The sequence below is a fragment of the Solanum stenotomum genome, chromosome 3 (genome assembly GCF_019186545.1).
Source record: "Solanum stenotomum isolate F172 chromosome 3, ASM1918654v1, whole genome shotgun sequence".
Taxonomy (NCBI): Eukaryota; Viridiplantae; Streptophyta; class Magnoliopsida; order Solanales; family Solanaceae; genus Solanum; species Solanum stenotomum.
The window spans coordinates 11,286,776-11,307,107 of record NC_064284.1 but is presented as its reverse complement, the minus strand read 5'-3'; the positions used below and the strand labels follow the sequence as shown (position 1 = coordinate 11,307,107).

The 20,332-nt window shown below is 37.0% G+C and overlaps 1 protein-coding gene across 1 annotated transcript in view; it reads left to right on the top strand.

The window, feature by feature from the left end:
* Window positions 1–20,332, top strand: part of LOC125860634 (callose synthase 10) — a 56,541-nt gene that overhangs the window by 23,718 nt on the left and 12,491 nt on the right. Inside the window, exons 18-35 of the mRNA XM_049540635.1 lie at window positions 2,977–3,037; window positions 3,163–3,244; window positions 3,766–3,815; window positions 7,487–7,573; window positions 7,725–7,810; window positions 8,019–8,046; window positions 8,818–8,915; window positions 9,030–9,111; window positions 9,193–9,353; window positions 9,470–9,590; window positions 11,975–12,072; window positions 12,164–12,254; window positions 12,395–12,555; window positions 12,646–12,755; window positions 17,160–17,291; window positions 17,394–17,462; window positions 17,546–17,720; window positions 18,199–18,316. Coding sequence (XP_049396592.1) covers window positions 2,977–3,037; window positions 3,163–3,244; window positions 3,766–3,815; window positions 7,487–7,573; window positions 7,725–7,810; window positions 8,019–8,046; window positions 8,818–8,915; window positions 9,030–9,111; window positions 9,193–9,353; window positions 9,470–9,590; window positions 11,975–12,072; window positions 12,164–12,254; window positions 12,395–12,555; window positions 12,646–12,755; window positions 17,160–17,291; window positions 17,394–17,462; window positions 17,546–17,720; window positions 18,199–18,316 — 1,810 coding nt within the window. The remainder of the gene's footprint in view (window positions 1–2,976; window positions 3,038–3,162; window positions 3,245–3,765; window positions 3,816–7,486; window positions 7,574–7,724; window positions 7,811–8,018; window positions 8,047–8,817; window positions 8,916–9,029; window positions 9,112–9,192; window positions 9,354–9,469; window positions 9,591–11,974; window positions 12,073–12,163; window positions 12,255–12,394; window positions 12,556–12,645; window positions 12,756–17,159; window positions 17,292–17,393; window positions 17,463–17,545; window positions 17,721–18,198; window positions 18,317–20,332) is intronic.

Genomic DNA, 20,332 nt, shown 5'->3' with positions numbered 1-20,332 from the left:
ACATTAAGCGAGTTGAAGTGCTCAACATGTTTTGAGCCTCACTTCAGGGCTTAAATGCGCCTTTGAAAACACTGGTGCAGATCTATAGGTAGTATCCGTCATGATTTAATTTTTAAGATTTGAGTGGTACTGATCTAGATATGGATATGGGATTAGGGATTTGACTAAAAATATTTCAAATATCTTAAAGAGTTAGGAAAAAATGTGCTTAAATAATGGTGGACTAATTTGAATGAAAAAAATGCATAATTTTTTAGAGCATGTTTGAATATTTAATTATTATTATTATTTTTTGATCATTAAACGTATATTCATTCATAACATAGTCAAATGCCTGGCTGTTACAAGGAATATACTAAAAGGTAAGGAATCTACAACAAAATATGATTCTCTACATACTTTATCCAAACTTCTATACTATTGGGAATTCTGTGCGTGCACCAAAAGAAAATAAGGGATCGAAGGCTAATTCTCAAGAGGAAAGCACTACTCTATCCTCTCTAAGCTCTCCTATTTCTCACTCGCCACACAACCCACATTGTTGTTAATGGAACCAAGTTCCATGCTTTACGTCTTCCTCTCCTTCCACTCTTTCCACTCTTTCAATTGAACATAAATTATTTCATAGTTTGCATAGCCCAAGAAGTACGAACCATTCGAACATATCCCACCATAACCTCGTGAAAAGACCACAATGAAGAAAAAGATGATCTACATCCTTTCCCGCATCCTTGCACTTGTAACACCAGCTGACTCAAACAACCTTTTTCTTTCTAAAGCCGTCAAGATCACTCCTCTAAGAGTTAGCCAAGTGAAAAATCATACCTTTCTCGGCACCTTGGATATCCAAACTGCGTTACAGAGAACATATCGTAATTCCCCAACCCCTACTACAAAGTATCGGGAATATCAATTGCTATTACTTGCTTATGGGGTAGGTCTTACAATCTTTGCAACTTGGTCATCTCCCAGTCGTGGATGTCTCTCCTAAAGCACAAGTCCCAAAAATCTCCACCTTGTGACCCCCTAATTTGTTCTATCGCCCATGTCCCTTTGGCAAGATATTCTAAGTAAGCTTGGGAAGTCCCTTTTCTTTAGGAAAATATCCTCACACTACTTATGTCCCCAAAAGTCAACCCTTCTTCCATCTCCTACCTTGATTGAAATGCTTACTTTGAAATCATCCATTCCTTCATGATTTTTCTCCACAAACCACACCCAAAATGCATAGTCACATCTATAGTTCTCCAATCACCTTCCATTGCCCCATATTTTTTCAAATATCACCCTCTTTGGAAAGCATTAACCTCCACCCCGAATGTCCACAACCATTTACCAAGCAAGGCCTTATTAAGCATTAACCTCAACCTTGAATCTCCACCGCCATTTACCAAGCAAGACCTTGTTAAACACCTTTAAGTCTTTAATACCAAGCCCTCCCCATTAGTTTGGAGATGTGACAGTCTGCATACGAACAAAGTGGTACTTCTTGCCCCATCCATCGTGTCCCAAAATTAAAGTATAGTTGCATCTCCTTTTATTTTGGGTGAAATATAGCTTTTATCAAATGAATTAGAGTAGACTCCTTGAGTTCATTGCACATTAAGTGGTGATGTTGATCGTAAAGCACCTTCTAGTTGCTGACTTTTTAATACAATTATCTCTTAACGATAAAAAAACATATGCCTAAATTATGTTTTCACCCTAGTTTTTGTTTTGATTTCAGAAATCATTGTATCTGTCTCAAATTTCTCTATTAATTTTGGTCAAAGTACCCAAAATCGATTGACCATATCCGGTATGAATGAAACGCCCACGCCCACACCTAGGTCGTGTAGACACATGTGCGACACCAAAAGTGAAGAGTCCGAACAACTTTCAATGACTAACATTTTATTTTATTTTATTTTGGTTCTTTTTTATATTACATTATACTTCCTCTATCCCAATATCCCAGTGTCCTCTTTTTGTTGTTTTTAAACTATTTCACAATGCTTTACTTGAGCCGAGAGTCTATTAGGAACAATCTCTTTACCTCCATGAGTTAGGGGTAAGGTCTGCGTACACTCTACAATCCCTAGACCCCAACCGTGGGATTACATTGGGTATGTTGTTGTGGTATAGTCCTTTTGTTCTCATTTTCGGGTCTGAAGTTTGTTCTAGTACTGTCGTTTGTAACTGATAATTTTTTCTTGTGAGGAATAAATTAGAGACGTGTTGTATGCTTTTTTGTTTTGTTGATGTTAAAAAGCAAAAAGTTCTACATTGGTGGTTAATGGGATGGGTAGACTCCTTATAAGGCTTGGACAATCCTCCTCCCTTTGAGCTAGCTTTTGGGGTGTGAGTTAGGCTCAAACCTAATTTCACATGGTATCAGAGCAGACAAATGAAAAAGAATCAGGCCCACACGTGAGGGGCGTGTTGAGAATATAATCAAATAATAAAAGTGTACTCTCTCTAATAGCTTAAGCTTTTAGATGAGATGGTCACACATTTCAACAGTTGATAGATGTAACATTTTGTATCTCAATCATCAGCTTAAAACTAGTATCCAAAAATTTACAACATATCCTACATCCACAAGTTTGTGTCTATCAAAAACAAAAGACTGTGAAAAGAAAGAAACTGCTCCTAGATTCTCCTTCATCTTTATAAGGATCCTAGAACGTCTACAATAGTCACAGCATCATCCACGTGTTATATGGTTTCTCATTATTGAATAATCTTGATTTTTAGCCATTGCTAGTTGCTTATGTATGATCATGTATTGGAGCAAGTAGAATCTGTTTTTATTACTTTTGTAACCCTTCATCTTTTTGATGCCTTCATTGGATCAATTTACTTCATAAAAAAAAGGTTGCCTGTCCATTTGATTTTTATTGTAAATTATTTGCATTGTTTCTCATTCACTCCTAGAGTGCTAAGTATGGCTTGTTCTCATATGTTTGAGGTCTTCATGTATTTTAAATGCTGCAGATATTCGCTCTATTGGCTGGTGATATTTGCTTGCAAGTTCACCTTTGCTTACTTTCTTCAGGCAAGTGATGATGGTTTTTAACTTTTAAATTATCACTCTTTTTTATCTTTTATATTTGAAGTTCTTACGGTGCAATTTAGTTTCACTGTGTTTAGATGATTTGTTGGCTATGATAACAATTGCAGATCAAACCGCTAGTTGGACCTTCTCAGCTCATATACGGGATGCCTTCCCTGCAGTACTCCTGGCATGATTTTATATCAAAGAGTAAGTCAACTTTTTTGTGTGTCCGTGTGATTCAGTATTAACTCCATTTAGGATTGCTTCAGTTCTGGTGACATTACTTTAAAGGTATATTCTGGTTTTACAGTAAATTAATAACATTTGAACCAATGATTACACTGTCTTCCGGCTTAGTAAGGGAATAAATAACTGGTGTGGAAGTAAACTTGAGATTTTCCAGCTTCTCTAAAATGTTCATTTTCTTGGGATGAATTCGTCCTCCTCTGTCCTGATCTGTAAATTAATCTTTGAATGCTTTTACTTTGCAGGTTAGATATAACTTAAGTTTTGTGCATTTATCTGGACATTGAATGAGGAAACCCAACTTTTTTAGTCTGCCCGTCTAACCTCCTTATTTTTTGGGTCAAATCTTTACATACTTGTTGGCCTTTATTGATAGTTGTTGAATATCTAGTGTTCTTCTTTATCCAAGAGAAAATGCCAACATTTTTTTTTGTCAAGATGGGAAATAGGTCTCTGATGTATGTTTGTGTTTCTTTTGGCAGACAACAATAACATTTTGACAATTGTTAGCTTGTGGGCTCCTGTTGTAGCTGTAAGTGTTCATTATTGATTTCAATAACATACTTTCTCTGTTTTGGATATTGCTTTCTGAAACGTTTTTAAGCTTATTTTAACAATATAGCAACACTATGCTCAGCTAACAATAACATACCAATATATTCCCACAAGTGAGGTTTGGGGAGGGTGGGTTGTACACGGACCTTACCCCTACTTTTGTGGGGTAGAGAGATTGTTTCCAAAAGACCCTTGGCTCAAGAAAATTGTTTTTCCAGAAAATGGTTTGATATAAATGCAAGAGTAAAATGCTATACAAATTTTTTGGGCTCAAGTGTTTGCTTTGCCAAAGAAGATTATACAAGCAATTGAATCTATATGCAAGAGGTTTCTGTGGTCAGGAATTGCTGAAGCATAAAAAAAAGCACTAATTGCTTGGGAGAAGTTATGCAGGCCCAAATCCAATGGAGGATTGAACTTCCTAGATATCTATACCTGGAACAAACTGCTCTTGGGAAGCTACTCTGGAACTTATGCAAGAAAAAAGACAGATTGTGGGTGCTATGGGTGCATAGTTATTATGGAAAACAGAACTATGTGTGGGGTGTGCAGGTTAAGCAGGCATCTTGGATGGTCCAGAGGATTCTGAAGGTTCACAAATATCTCCAGGAAGCTGGCTATAGTGAACAGGATATGATTACCATGGATAAATACTCTATCAAAGAGGTCTATCAGCAGATGAGGGGCAGTATGGAGAGAGTGGAATGGAGGAAGTTGGTATGGGCAAACCTTGGAGCTCCTAAATGGCTGTTTATACTGTATATTGCACTGAATAGGAGGCTACTAACCAAAGACAGGTTGGCACAATGGGGCTTAACAGATGAAGTAACATGTCCACTCTGTCAGGTATCTGATGAAGATATTGATCATTTATTCTTCAAATGCTCTTATGCTGAAAAGGTATGGAATAAACTATTGGGGTGGCAAGGTATACAGAGACAAAGTATGAACTGGCAGGAAGAAGTTCGATGGTCATTGAGGAACATGAAAGGGAAAAACAAGTTTCAAAAAAAAAAAACATGAAAGGGAAAAACAGTAAGATGCAGGTATACAGAACGACACTTGCAGGAGCATTATACTGGTTGTGGAGAGAAAGAAATGGTAGAATATTTCAAAAGAAGCAAAGGACACCGGAAAGTATTGTTCGACAAGTCATACAAGAGGTTCATGGAAGTGGATCCCGGCAACCTAGATTAGCTAGTAGACTGCAAGAACTTAATGTATATCCCTGAATTATAAGAGTATTAGTTAGATAGGGATGGTTTATGTTTAGTGCTTCAGCAAGACTTGGGACTGCATGTCCAAGTTGGCTGGTTTATTCTGTTAAGCTCTTTCGTAAATAAAATAATTTCTTACCAAAAAAAAAGAGTAAAATGCTATGATGAAAATATTGAAGAAAGAAAAGTATTGACAGAATAAATATTGAAGATAACAAAATTAAGGAAACACCAGTACTAATAAGATCGAAGCATAAGATAATGCTAGAATAGTTGTAATAGTATGATAAGGGAGCACATAGATGCTCCAGATTAGAAACTTGCTCTATCATTGTGAAAAGAGGAAACATTACTGCCTACTAACCGTCTACCCTAATCCTCGACCTCTATGCTCACCTATTTAGGGTTATTTCGTCGGTGAGCTGAAGATTAATCATGTCTTGTGTAATCCCCTCTCTCCAATTTTTCCTCGGTATATCTCTACCTCTCCTCAAACCTATCACCGCAACCCCTCACACCTTTTCATTGGGCATATGTTCTCCTCTTTTACATGCCCGAACTCTCTCAGCCTTGCTTCCCGAATCTGGTCACTACTACGGCTACTCCTACCCTGCCCCATCCATCTTCATTCCTAATCTCGTCTCTTCTAGTCTTCTTGAACATCTATCTAAGCATCATCATTTCTTGTACCTCTATCTTTTGTATATGCAAGTTCTTGATTGACCAACACTCCATCTCATACAACATAGTCGATCTAACAACCACTCTATAGTACTTATCTTTAAGTCTTGGTGACATGTTCTTGTCACATAGGACATTGGATGCTAGCCTCTATTTCATTCAACCGGCTCCAATACGATGTGCTACATCCTCGTTGATTTTCTATTTCTTTGGATTATAGACCCAAGGTACTTAAAGCTTCCTCTTTTGGGGATGACTTGTGTATCGATTCTCACTTCACCATCTGCCTCATGTGATGCAACACTGAACTTGCACTGTACGTACTTTGCTTTAGTGCCTGAAGCTTTTAGATTCTAGGGTTCCTCTTCATATCTCTTGTTAACTCCAGTGTGTGTCTCGTCGATCAATATTATATCGTCTACGAATAACATACACTATGATATGTCCTCTTGAATGTGTTGTGTCAATTTATCCATCACCAAGACAAATAAAATCGGGCTGAAAGTTGATCCCTGGTGCAACCCTATCTTTACTATGAAGTGTTTCTAGTCTCCTCCCACTATCCTCACTCGGATCTTGGGTCCATTAGACATGTCCTTAATAACTCTAATGTATGCAGTTGGTACACGACTAGACTCCAAGCATCTCTATAAAAACCTCCCTTCGAATTTTGTCGTATGCCTTTTCTAGGTCGATGAACACCATATATAAAGTATCTTTTCCTCTCCCTATACCGCACCTAACAATCCCCTTAAAAGGTTGATGACTTCCGTTTTCAATTGCTCTGGCATGAATCCAAATTGTTTCTCGGAAATAGACACGTTCCTCCCCATCCTCATCTCATTCACCCTCTCCCATACTTTTATGGTCTGGCTTAGTAGTTTGATACCCTTATAGTTGTTGCCATTTTGGATATCACCCTTGTTCTTGTAGAACGGGATCACTACGCTCCACTGCCATTTTCAGGCATTCTTGTCGTCCTGAAAATGATATTAAACATCCTGTTTAGCCACTCCAAACCCACTTTGCCTGCACTCTTCTAGAATTTTCAGGAATCTCTTTTGGTCTAGTCGCTCTTCCCCCTCTCATCTTGCAGATTGCCCCTTAACCTCCTCTAACTATGCCATGCTTAGTTATTTTCTCTTTTTGCACTTTGTATTTCGTTAAGTTTATGTAATTCTGTGGTATGAGGAAGATCCTCTGCAGAATCTTACTCCTCTCCTTAGTATATAAAAACTCAAATCTATAGTTAAAGAAGTTGACTCTTACCTGCTCTCAACTCCAATCAAGAAAATGCTATATCCAATAAGCAAGCTCCATAAGAGTCATACTAAGTTTATGCAGTCATTGCTATTATTAAGTGTAAAAAAAGTAGTGGAACTGGAAGCTCCATAAGAGTCATACTAAGTTTATGCAGTCATTGCTATGATAAAGTGCAAAAAAAGTAGTGAAACTGGAGTAAACAGACATCAGATTTTCGAATATTAAGCTATACATGCACCGATTATTACAGCTAGGAACACACTTGTTCAAATTAAAGTTTTGTACTTCACAAATGCTGACAGAAGTTGCTAGTAATGCTGATCCATTCCCGTTCGAGATAGCTGGTAATATTTCCCTTACAGATTTTGGTAGGGCCTTTTAGGTTATTGCTGTAATCCTCATTTACTAAAATTCTTGTTGGATTTGTATTCCGTTTGTCTATATTAGTTTGGTGTTGGTTCATCTCCTAAATACCCTTCATTTCCAGATTTATCTCATGGATATTCACATATGGTACACTTTATTATCTGCAATTGTTGGCGGTGTAATGGGAGCGCGGGCTCGCTTAGGGGAGGTATAATATCAAATTTCAATTCTCTTAATTTTCCTGGAAAACAATGATGTTTCTTGTGCATCTTCTTGCCAATTTAGTTGCATGCTGTTAATCTTTTATAGGCAACTTTGTCCTGAAGTAATTTTTTCTTTTAAAATATTGAATTTCTCAGATACGCTCAATTGAGATGGTGCATAAACGTTTTGAGAGCTTTCCTGAAGCCTTTGTGAAGAACCTTGTGTCACTTAAGACAAAAAGGTGATGGCCTCGGGATAGTCAATTGTTCATCACCTATTATGTTGCTTATAGTATATTTAAGTTTTATATTTGCTCAGAATTCTTTTTCTTTTACATGGTGGTTGGTCAGCCCTGTTACGTTCTTACCAATTAATGTAAACTGTGTACTCTTGAAATCCTCTTCTGATACTACATTCATTTAACATGTCTACTTTTTATGCTTTTACAGGATGCCTATTGACAGACAGTTATCAGAGGTGAGTCTCATCTTGATTTGGTCCTCTTCGGAATTGAAATTATCATGGCAGGGAACTATTTTTTGTTCATTCCTAAGATATTCAATATTTCATTTTAAAATGTGATTAAATGTAAGATTGATACACCTTGGGTTCAGTTTTGTTGCTAGAAGTATCCTTTATGGAAGAAATCCTCACGATAAAATCCTTTGAATCTCATTTTTACTACTTTTAGCCGTGTGAGTATTGTTTATATCTATTTTAACACTACTCACTATTTTCTCTCTCTTTGAGGTGTACCACATTGTTTTTTATACCAAATGTTGACCTTCCATGGCTGAATAATTATTCTTGTGATACTTTGAATATCCCTCACATGCCGATTAATACATGTTAAAGAAAGCTGATTTCCCTTTCTGTCTCAGAATGTATAGTTTGCCTTTTTGCAACATCCTCCTTTAGGCATCTGTTTAGCCGAGTAATCAATATCTCGTCATTTCTTAGGCAGTCTTCGCGATTTCTATAGACGGATGGATCTTCCGATATTAATAAATAACCTTCAACGTTTCTATCCAAAAAAATGACCTTAAATATTTGTTAGAAGCAAGATGAAAAGTGGCCATACCACTTTAAAACACATAGGGTTTCAACAACCAAGTCTCCTCTTTGTTACTTCGGGAGCATCTTTGAACTTGGCCGCCTTTTGTTATTATAGCTTCACTAGACAAGAAAATTGCATCCTAAGGGTGATCAAAATTATCTTTTTGTGAGCTAGTTTCTTCAATTTGGCAGAATTCTCAAGATAACAACAAAGCATATGCAGCTCTCTTTTCACCATTTTGGAATGAGATTATTAAAAGTTTGCGTGAAGAGGATTACGTCAGTAACAGGTAATTTTCTGACACTTGTGACCCAATTAGCAGTTGCCCCTTCCTCTATTCAACTCTTTTGCTTTTCATTGACAAATGTTTTCTTTATGGTTCCAATGTCCTGATTTTCCCTAGGGAGATGGATTTGCTTTCAATGCCTAGCAACATGGGAAGTCTACGACTTGTACAATGGCCTCTGTTTCTTCTCTGCAGTAAGGTGCTCACAGCAAAAAAATTCCTATAATTTTTATGTCGGAGAGGATCCACACTCTGTTTGTAAATGGAACAATTTTTACAGATATTGCTGGCTATTGATTTGGCTTTGGATTGCAAAGATACACAAGGAGATTTGTGGACCAGAATATGCAGGGATGAGTACATGGCCTATGCTGTTCAGGAGTGCTATTACAGTATCGAGAAGATCTTATACTCTCTGAATGATGGAGAAGGAAGACTTTGGTGTGGCTTTTTATACCTGGCAAACAAGAATTTACCTAGTTTTTCTTGTTGCATATAGTTTGTTTGATGTGTTCTTGTTCTACAGTGGTGATCATTCATATTTTCCTTGATGGTAGGGTTGAAAGAATATATCGAGAAATCAACAATAGCATAATGGAGGGTTCACTTGTCATAACCTTATCACTGAAGAAACTTCCAGTTGTGTTATCAAGATTTACAGCTTTGACTGGACTTTTGGTAACATTCTACCTTATTCTATTGTTCGTGTTGAGATTGTTGAGTAGTCTACTTGGTAACTGACCTCACCTACCTGTGTATATCATATCTGTTTACCTTTTTCTTTTTGATCAAGTAAACGTATTTTCATTCATAAACATGGTCAAAAGTCTGGCCGTATGCAAGGGGTATACAAAAAAGGTAGAGAATCTGCAAAAAAAAGAAGAAGAGATGATTCTCTACAAACTCCACTCAATCTTCTATACAATTGGGAACTCCAAGGGTGCTCCAAAAGAAAATAAGTGTTCAAAGGCTACTACTCAATTGAGAAAAAATCGACTCTTCTCCCTCAAAAGCTCTCCTATTTCTCTCTCCACACCCCCACATTAACATGAGCTGAACCACATTCCATGTCCTGCATCTTTTCCTCCATCTCCCATTTCTCCATTCGGAACTCTTTCATAGTTCTTGGCATTGCCCATGAGGTACCAAACGACCTAAACATATCCCACTAAATCATCGTAAGACCACATTGAAGAAGAACATGATCCATGTCCTCGCCTGCCTCCTTGTACATATAACACCTGCTGATGCAAGCAACCTTCCGCTTTCTAAGATTTTCCGCAGTCAAGATCAACCTTTTAGTAGCTAGCCAAGTTAAAAACATGCTACAATCATTGTATCTTGTGTTCATCATTACTTGCTTATCTTACAATCTGATTATAGATCTTAGCAATGCAAATACATATATTTTGATCATTTATGCAAGCAACCTTCCACTTTCTAAGATTTTCCGCCGTCAAGATCAACTTTTTAGCAGCTAGCCAAGTAAAAAACTTGGTGCAATAATTGAATCTTGTGTTCATCTCAGTGGTTAGACAATTTGGATCTTCTTGTTGTAGGGATATAGATCACCTAATATTTTCTAGTTCATTCTTTTCTTTAAGAAAGTTATAGTAGACTTCTGTTCAGTGTTTGGGAATTAGCCAATGCTGGTTTAAGTAACTGCATGCGGGTTTTCCTTATAGTGGTTTTGTCATACCAAATATGTTGCAAGTTGCAACTCAAAACGTAAGTGCTTGTGGCTTGGCTCGGGGGTGCTAATGAGCTGAGACTTGGGTAGCTTGGCTTGGCTCAACTGTTCTTGGTTCAAGCTTTTCCAGATTAAACAAATACTTTCATAGCTTGAGCTCAACTCAAGTCAATGTGACAAGCAAGAGGCTTTAGCTTGTGCTCAAAGTCGGTCGAAATAGCACACATAAAATTGACAATGACAATTGTCAAAACCTTAAAACTGAATGTGAGTCTCTATACTCAATTTCTTAAAAACTTGACCATGTATAAATAGTCACAAGTAAAGGATATAACACAAAATTTATAGATTTTCAAAATGTAATGAGAATTTTATATCAATAAATAATAAGCAACCAAGACTTTCCCGGTTCATAAAAAACGGTGAGGAAAGCCAACAATCAAAATTACACCAGTTAATCAAAAAGAGGAGGAGCCGAGGAGGAGTTATCTTAAAAATTGATATACCTATTATACTTGTTGACTTTTCCAATATATCATTCTGAAGCAATGCTTGTTCATATAATTTTTCTCACCACTGGCAATTTCACAATATTTGTCAAAAATGTGGTTTGACATGTATCACAATGAATAATAAACTTCTCATATTTGTACTTGCTCTATTAGTAATCGTGCTGAATTAAAAGGGGGCTACCAAGTTGGCTCAGAGGGAAGAGGGAGTTGTTTCGAGGAGGAATCGAGAATTATTTAAAAAATTGTCAGACCTATAAAACTTGTTGACTTCTCCAATATATCATTCTGAAGCAATATTTGTTCGTATAATTGTTCTCACCACTGGCATTTCTACTACATTTGTCAAAAGTGAATAATAAGTAGTTCATGTTTGTACTCTCTCTCTTAGTAATCTTGCTGAACCAAAAGTGGGCTACCAAATTGTGTCGGAGGGAAAATATTTTAGGCGATGTGGCATTCAATGAAATCCCATGTCTGGATCATAAATGAGAGGAGGACAAAATGAATGAAAAATGTTGAAATCAACTAAATCTTATGGCAGCACATCTAGCAGATTTCCATGTCATAGGCTTCCCTAACAGTTATTTTTTGTGTTTCACTGACTGCATCACACAGGTAGTCTATGTTTAACACCTGCTTTGTGTTATAAATCTGGCTATCATTTATTTGCTAAGTTTGATTCTTTCCATATTATGTTGTTCGTCTCTTAGATTGTTTTTGATAAAGTATGGATTAGGCTGCTCACTCTTAGGATTTTACATTTTTAGTCTTGGTTCTTATTTTAAATACATCTTGTGCTTTAATGATATTATGTCACTTATGTCTGCTGTTGTATTTCCAAATTCTTTTTACCATTGCAGATTCGCAATGAAACTCCTGAACTTTCGAAGGGTGCTGCCAAAGCTATGTATGATCTGTACGATGTTGTTACTCACGATCTGCTGTCATCTGATTTAAGGTGAATCCTTTGCATGAATATTTTGCTCAAACTTCAACTGGTTCTCTGTTTGTGATGTTTTGAGAGTTAAATATGTTCTTTATCTGGGCAGGGAGCAGCTTGATACTTGGAATATATTAGCAAGAGCAAGGAATGAAGGACGACTCTTTTCTAGGGTGGAGTGGCCTAGAGATCCTGAAATTGTATGAGTCTAGTACTTTTGGTTGAATTTTTCATTTATGTATCCTGCTATTTTACAGCATCTCTCTTACCCCCTTTTTCGCCCTTTGCTAGTCTCCTTCGTTGATATACTAAGCTGTTTAATCTCTTGTGCATCTTACAGAAAGAACAGGTGAAAAGGCTGCATTTACTTCTTACTGTGAAGGATTCGGCTGCTAACATTCCTAAGAATCTCGAAGCAAGAAGAAGATTGGAGTTCTTTACAAATTCTTTGTTTATGGACATGCCACCAGCAAAGCCAGTTAGTGAGATGATGCCATTCTGGTATTTTGATGCTGTCACCTTTTTTTTGGTTAAATTTTTGACATGAGAACAAAATCCGGATGTTTCCTAATATGGTTATATTGGAAACAGTGTCTTCACCCCTTACTATAGTGAGACAGTTCTATATAGTTCCTCTGATCTGCGAGAAGAAAATGAAGATGGCATATCTACCCTTTTCTATCTTCAGAAAATATTTCCAGGTATCTTTTTCATTTGGTCAGTTACTATACTTATCTCTTGTACATAGCTGTTGAGACTTTCTTCTTGGTAGATCTGTTGCATCTTGGCATTAACCATCAGTAAGGAAAATGGAAAATTTTCAATTTCATCCTCTTTGTATTCCTATTTTTACATTAGAGAAGTTCAGAAAAGTGAGCTTTTAGAGAGAGCACACTTTTAATATTTAATTATATTCTCAACACGCCACCTCACGTGCGGGCCTGATTTTTTTTCATGGGCCAAGCACGTGGAAATTCTTTTTTTAATTTTAGGGTGGCGGTGAGAATCGATCTCAGGACCTCTGCCTGCTCTGAAAGCTTAAGCTGTTAGAGAGAGCACACTTTTAATATTTAATTATATTCTCAACACGTTAAATTAGGTGTTAGGCCTAGCTCACACCCCAAAAGCTAGCTCAAGGGGAGGAGGATTGCCCAAACCTTATAAGGAGTCCACCCATCTCATTAACCACCAATGTGGGACTTTTGTCGTTCTTTAAACACTTTTAATTGACCATGCTTGTTTGAATCAACAATTTAGATTAACTGTGTTGGTGCTTGATATGCCACATGGATCCTTCCTCTCGTTGAAGTACTTGTGTCAGATGGGTGTGGTTATTTTGTGCATATTCATTAAAATACACTAAGAGTTCACTGAAATCGACACGTACCTCATCTGTGTACTTGTACACACCTGTATCCAGTATGCACCCATTATGAGTCCATGTAATACAGGTTCCATACAAGTGGTCAGGTTAATTTTCATGTTTGGTTGCTTGTTTTTGTAAAACGGAAGAGAAGAATGTAAGATTGAACTAAATGCCTAATGTATTGGTTATAAGTTTATTTTCGGCGGAGTTGCATTGCATAATTTCTAAAAATAAGTTGTATTTACAAAAATACCCTCCATAAGTGTAAAGGATGGGAAAAGTGATGTATAAAAAGGGTTTGTGGGGCTATTTTTGTCATTTGAACTTTTTTTTAAAATCCTGGGATAAGTTATCCAATGATTATTATTCCACCCAGAGGCAGGGAGGGATAACTTATCCCTGTACTACTTATTAGTCTTGGAATAAGTTATCCCAAACTTTGTAACCAAACAAGGAATTAAAGGGTACTAAAAATCTATCCCAGGATTTTCTCCCTTGATCCGTCATACAAAATGTATCCTGAATCTTAAAAAATGTAATACTTTATTATTTCAAATTGGGATCACTTTTGAAGTATTCTCCAGTATTTTTAAAAGCGAAAAGACAAAAAAGCTAGAAGGTCTATGGGGCTCAATTAAAAAGTGACAGGTGAAGCATATACTTTTTTGAAGTGAAGCGCACTGGTTACCAAATTAAAAAATTATCATACATAGATGGATTTAGTACTTGTGAAATCAAATTTCAATTAAAATTACTAATTCAACATCCAGTATACAATAATGCTGATACTAGTCGTTATTAATGTATATTGGACATTCATGATATTTTTTTTTATTTAAACCTATGTTGCTCGGACTCGGGTGCGGATCTATAGGTAGGATCATTCATGATCTAAATTTGAAATTTCGGGGTACAGATCTAGGTTAGGATACAGGTGTGGGGATTCACCTAGGTACGGATAACACACCCACACCCACACCCACACCCATATCGTGTCTACACGGTGCGACACTGAAAGTGAAGAGTTTGAGTTATTAAGCCAAGTTAGTAATGCTTCTTCACTTGGTTAGTTGCTAAAGGGATGATTTTGACGGTGGAGAATCTGAGGACACGAAAGATTGTTTGCGTTAGTTGGTGCTTCCTAGGCAAGGAGGCAGGTGAGAGGATGTGGGGCTGATTTTGATGGTGCAGATACTGAGGAAATGAAAGGTTGTCTGCGTTAGTTGGTGCTTTCTCTGAAAGGAGACAATTGAGGATGTGGATCATATTCTGTTACATTGCAACTTAGCTACGAGGATATGGTGGGAGATCTTTAGTTGGTTTGGCATTCATGGCCTCATGGGAGATGTCTGGATCCTTGATGGAGTCTATGCTCAGTTGGAAGGTTAGTGGTCTGGTATTAGGCGAAGAAGGCAAAAGGTTTTGGTATGTTACTCCTCCCACGTTAATGTGGGTTATTTGGAAAGAGAAGTATGAGGGTTTTTGAAGGAACGGAGATGAGCTTTGCTTATCTGAGGGGTAACCTCCACTCCCTTATTTTCTTATGGTGCACCCATGTAGTTCCTTTTTGTATAAAGGACAGGGTTTTGTAGGTTTTCCTTTTTGGGTATATCTTTTGTATATGGCCATCTCGGCCTTGTAATGAAATACTTTACTTTATCAAAAAGAAAAGTTATCAGCATAAACATAATTAAACAGTATAATAACAAGGTCATTGAAATATGGGGGATGATGTTAGAGAAAAAACAAGGACTTAAAGTGAAAGATCTAGGAATTTTCAACAAAGCTCTACTTGAAAATGATTTAGGAGATATGGAATGACGGAGCAATCACCATTATGGAGATGATTATAGCGGAAAAGTACGACACAAAAGTTGGGGAATGAAGGACAAGTAATGTCACACTTCCGCTTGGGTTTGGTTCATGGAGAAACATCATGAAAGTTTCTGAAGATTTTAGCGGCTAAAAAATCTTTCTGGATAGGTGATGATGGTAGGATTAGTTTGTTGGGGCCATCAATAGGGTTGGGAAGGTGTAATGTGGCATACTGTTAGGATTCTTAGCGAAGGATCGAGTCACAGGACGATGAACAGGGGAATCAAATTCAACTGCCTTTGATTTTCCCTTGCTTTTGTTCGAATTCCTAGATCGACCTATTTTTGTATATGAATTCAGCTCATCAAAGGGAGACTGAAACCTTAGAGTTCAATGGAAGAGAGAACTCTAATCTCCTGCTTTTTGCTGAATTATGACTTACTCATTTATTCATCAAAAGCCCCTTTAAATAGGAGTCTTATTACATCAATAGGAAGTCTAATTCTTATGAAAGTAGGAGACCTAAATCCTATTCCAAACTAATAACTATAACTTAACCTAATCCTTATGAAACTATGAAACATAAATCCTATTCTAGAATAATAAATAAAACAACTAAAAATATAATTAAATACTTAATTTAAGGGCTTCCAATGCATCCACAACACATACTTTTTGCAATATATATTGAGTTTCGAGCCAGATAGAGATGACAGTGCAACATATCCGAAAGATACAAGGTTTATAAGCAGAGCATGTCACACATTTTGCAACATTCCTGAGGATAGGGATATAAGGAGAGACAAGATGTTCTCTAGTAAAGCTTTTTTTAAATAAAAAGACTCTTAGGGTGCCTATTAAGTGTGTTCTTTGGTATGGCTAGTATCTAGGAAGCCCAGCCGATAACCTGAGGCAGAGGAGGATTACACTTGTTGGCTGATGTTTTATGTGCCAGATGTTCTGGAGAATATGTAAATCACCTCATATTGCATTGTCATGAGCAATGACTTTGTGGTGGAAGATTTTGAGTTGGAAGTATAGTGGTTGCTTCCAAGTAAATTAAAGGGAATGTTGTAGAAGTTGGATTATTAGAAAAAGGAAGAGAAGCTCAAGGGCATGGGATGTTGCTCCTCTAACCCTTATATCGGATATTTGGAATGGAGGAATAGAGAGCATTTGAAGGTGTTAAGAATGCCAATGTAATCTTGAGGAGTACTCTCATGTTTTTAGTGCACCCGCGAGGTTCTTACTTGTATAGACATGGTTGACTGTTGTAGAGAACCATATTTTGGTGTCGATTTTCTAGTTTTTAGTATACTACTTGTACACATGTGTTTGTTTTCTCATGTCATTAACCAAACTATTTACTTTATCAAAAAATAACGAAATCATTGAAGGATAACACGAAGCATAATTTTTTATTTTTCATTTCCAATTAACCACAAAGAAGAGTTAAATTGCGGCATTCAGTTTCTTATTTGATTACATAGTAATTGACTTAGACAGTGCAAGGGATGAGTAAAGTGAAAGAGAAGCACCAACTCAAATGTAGTAAAAGAGAATGAGGTCTGAATACTAGAGGAAAAGGAAAGAGTCATTTGTTTGAAAGGTAAAAAGGAAGAAGTGGAAGAAACCATTATTAGAAGACACCATCAGTCATGTGGCTTCTACTTGGAAAGTGGAATTGCAGAGCTTTTGAATAGAGGGAAAAAGACTTCGTATATTTTCATAATAGCATCCTGTTCTTATTTAAATATTTGGTATAATGTTTGTATACCGTTTACGGGAGTATTGTAAATTTTTATCTTGTTGCTCACCTAATTGGATAAGATAATGCCTTTATGATCAATTGCTGCCCTATGTATTTTTCTTCCCTTACCGTTGTATTGTCTTAATCTTTGCCCCCGCGTATGACCCATATTAGATGAGTGGGAGAATTTTTTGGAGCGGATTGGTCGAGGTGATAGTGGTGATAATGACATTCAGGAAGGCTCCAGTGACGCCTTGGACCTTCGATTTTGGGCATCTTACCGGGGCCAAACTCTAGCTAGGACAGGTTCGATTGTTCTCATGGTAATTATGTTTCTATATTTGGTGGTCTAGTATCTTCTATTTATTTAACAATGCTTGTTTTATTTTAATGTGGTTTTGTATATAGTGCGTGGCATGATGTATTACAGAAGGGCATTAATGCTACAAAGTTACTTGGAAAGGAGATCTCTAGGAGGTTGGTAACATTTAGTATTTGTTGTTATATCAAACGGAAAGCCTGAATTTACTGATGTAGTTTTTCCTTTTGTATTTTGTAAGGAGTGGATGGTCATTCTCACACAAACTCTCTCACAAGTCAAGGATTTGAATTATCACGAGAAGCACGGGCTCAAGCTGATTTGAAGTTTACTTATGTAATTTCATGCCAAATTTATGGGCAGCAAAAACAGCGAAAGGCTCCAGAGGCTACGGATATTGGTCTTTTATTGCGAAGGTCTGAATTAATATTTTGTTTCTTTTTATGCGCCATTACATTGATGACATTTTTATCAGTCACCGTTTTTTGTTCTTATATAATATTGCAAAATTTCGTCAACTAACTTGACATTGAGGCGTAGTAATTGTTGTGGACTCTAGATTATTTTCTTTTGGCATATTGCAAGGGAGTACCTAATACCTTGCTATGATTTCAAGTTTGAGTCTTCTGGTATTTTCCCATGTTTCCTTGTCCTAAATATCGGAGGTCTTTCTTTCCTTGTTTTTGCTTGTGAATACCCTTAACCGTTAATCGTGTGCATGGTAGTTGAGCAAAACTGTTACGATTCTTTTTCCATGTCTCTTTGCCGCTTATGTGCTTTGTTGCGAGGATGTTATAAATAGTAGTTCATTGGATGGTGCAAATCGTGATTGTTTTTGTTCACATTTATTATTTTGAGGATGCCTTAATTTACGTATCTTATGTTGTATGCAAGGAATGAAGCACTTCGTGTTGCTTTCATACATGTTGAGGAGATCGCAGGGGATGATGGGAAAGTTTCAAAGGAATTCTATTCGAAGCTTGTTAAAGCTGATGCACATGGGAAAGATCAGGTATGATTTATTTTTGAATAACTTTATTGAAGTGTGTGACCATTTGCCTTCTCAAATACCATGTTGAAGTGTGTGACCATCTACCTTCTATGATACCATGTTGAAGTGTGTGGCCATCTGTCTTCTCTGATACCATGTTTAAGTGTGTGACCATCTGCCTTCTCTAATACCATGTTGAAGTGTAGGGACTGTGTCCATCTCATCTGAAAGCTTACGCTTTTAGAGAGAGCACACTTTTATTATTTTATTGTATACTCAACAAGCAACACCAAGCTTTGTTAATGAATTATGGTATGTTATGGTGTCTTTGATCCTTAACTAGGTCCTCAAATGCTTCAAGTACTACTCGCCTACATTTCACTGCTGGCATATTTGGTGTTGGTTGGGCCTTGGTGCTATAAATGCCCCTATATTAGCTGGGTTTATAAACAGAGTTGATTTTTGTATCGACAGTTGAGTGATCCTATTCAGACGGATTACAAGGAAATTTCGTTCTAGATTTGATTTGACTGAAGAGAAGTAGAGGATACAAACGATGCAAATTGATGCTGTCAGGAAAATGAATCTTAGACCTACCTCAACCCGTCAAAACTTAACTCATGATTGAGCATTTGCCAAGACCATAATAGGACTTAACAACCCATACCCTCAACTGATATGAGAAACTCCGACACCCTCCAATGCACTCAAGAGTAGACATCTGAAGTGCAGACAACATTCCATTGGAGCATTAGGTGAACTAAGAATTGAGAAGAATCTGGCTCGAATATGTTTATACTACAACATACCCAGTGTAGTCCCACAATGTGAGGTCTGGGCATGGTAGAGTGTAGGCATACCTTGCTACCTCAGAGATGAGGTAAGAAGTTGTTTCTGATAGACCCTCGGCTCAAGAAGACTCTAATATGTTTATACGTTAAGAAGAATGGATATTATATCTAACACTTTGTAAAGCTAACTCATGATATGAGAGATTCCCAAGACCATATGATGACACAACAACTCAATTCCTCACCTAAAACTATAAGCGTATGCAAGACGCAAGTTGGAACATGCAAAGTGATGTGGAGAGTAATTTGAAACAGAAGAGATAATTAGTGAAGAGCTACAGCAGTTGAGGCATCTTGTATGTGCAGTGATTTTTTATTTTATTTTTGATAACCGAGAAATCCGTCTGTGACCCGCCCTTTGGACCAATCACTGCCTTCTAAACTCGGTGGATAATGGGCCCGCCCCTCTACCCTTCTCCACTTAAATACCGGGCTTCGCTTTGCATGGTGTGGGGCTTGAACCTACGACCTAAGCCACAAATCCTCCACCTTTTGCCACTTGAGCTAGGCCTTGGGGGCGTATGTGCAGTGAATTATGATACAAGTACTTCAAGTAGAGCACAGATGACTAACCAGTTGGAAAGGATTTTATGCTGAAAATTCATCAATTGTTAGGAACTTAGGATTGGAGTGGAATGATACATATTTTGTGCTGAGAGTTGGAAATAATTACTCTTTGGGTATTCCACAGTTAGGGTGTGTTATTCATACATCTTGCAAAACTCTCCTATTTGGTAGAACACGGATGTATCAGTTTTGTTTATTTGAGTGTGTGTCTCGTTAAAAACTCTCCTATTTGGTAATCAATTCTTTATTATCTTATCAATAAGTTTTTTTTACAAGGTATTTATTATCTTACCTGTGAATTTCTTTTTAATATATATGATCTGTGAACTAAAACTATGGAGGTTCTTGCCTTGGACCTAGGGGTGGCAAATGGTTGGATTGGATCGGATTTGATGGATCAAATATGGATTGAGTTAAAATGTATTGGATCACAATCCACCCATATAAATATGGATTTGGTCAATTATGGTTTGGATAAAATGGTTGTAACCCACTTTAATCTCCTAGAGCCAAAAAAATATTAAATCAAAGTTAAATTGTTAATACCTCAATCCCTACCACCCCACTCCTATATTATTATTATTATTATTAGTATTTACCTTGTACCTCCCCCTCCCCC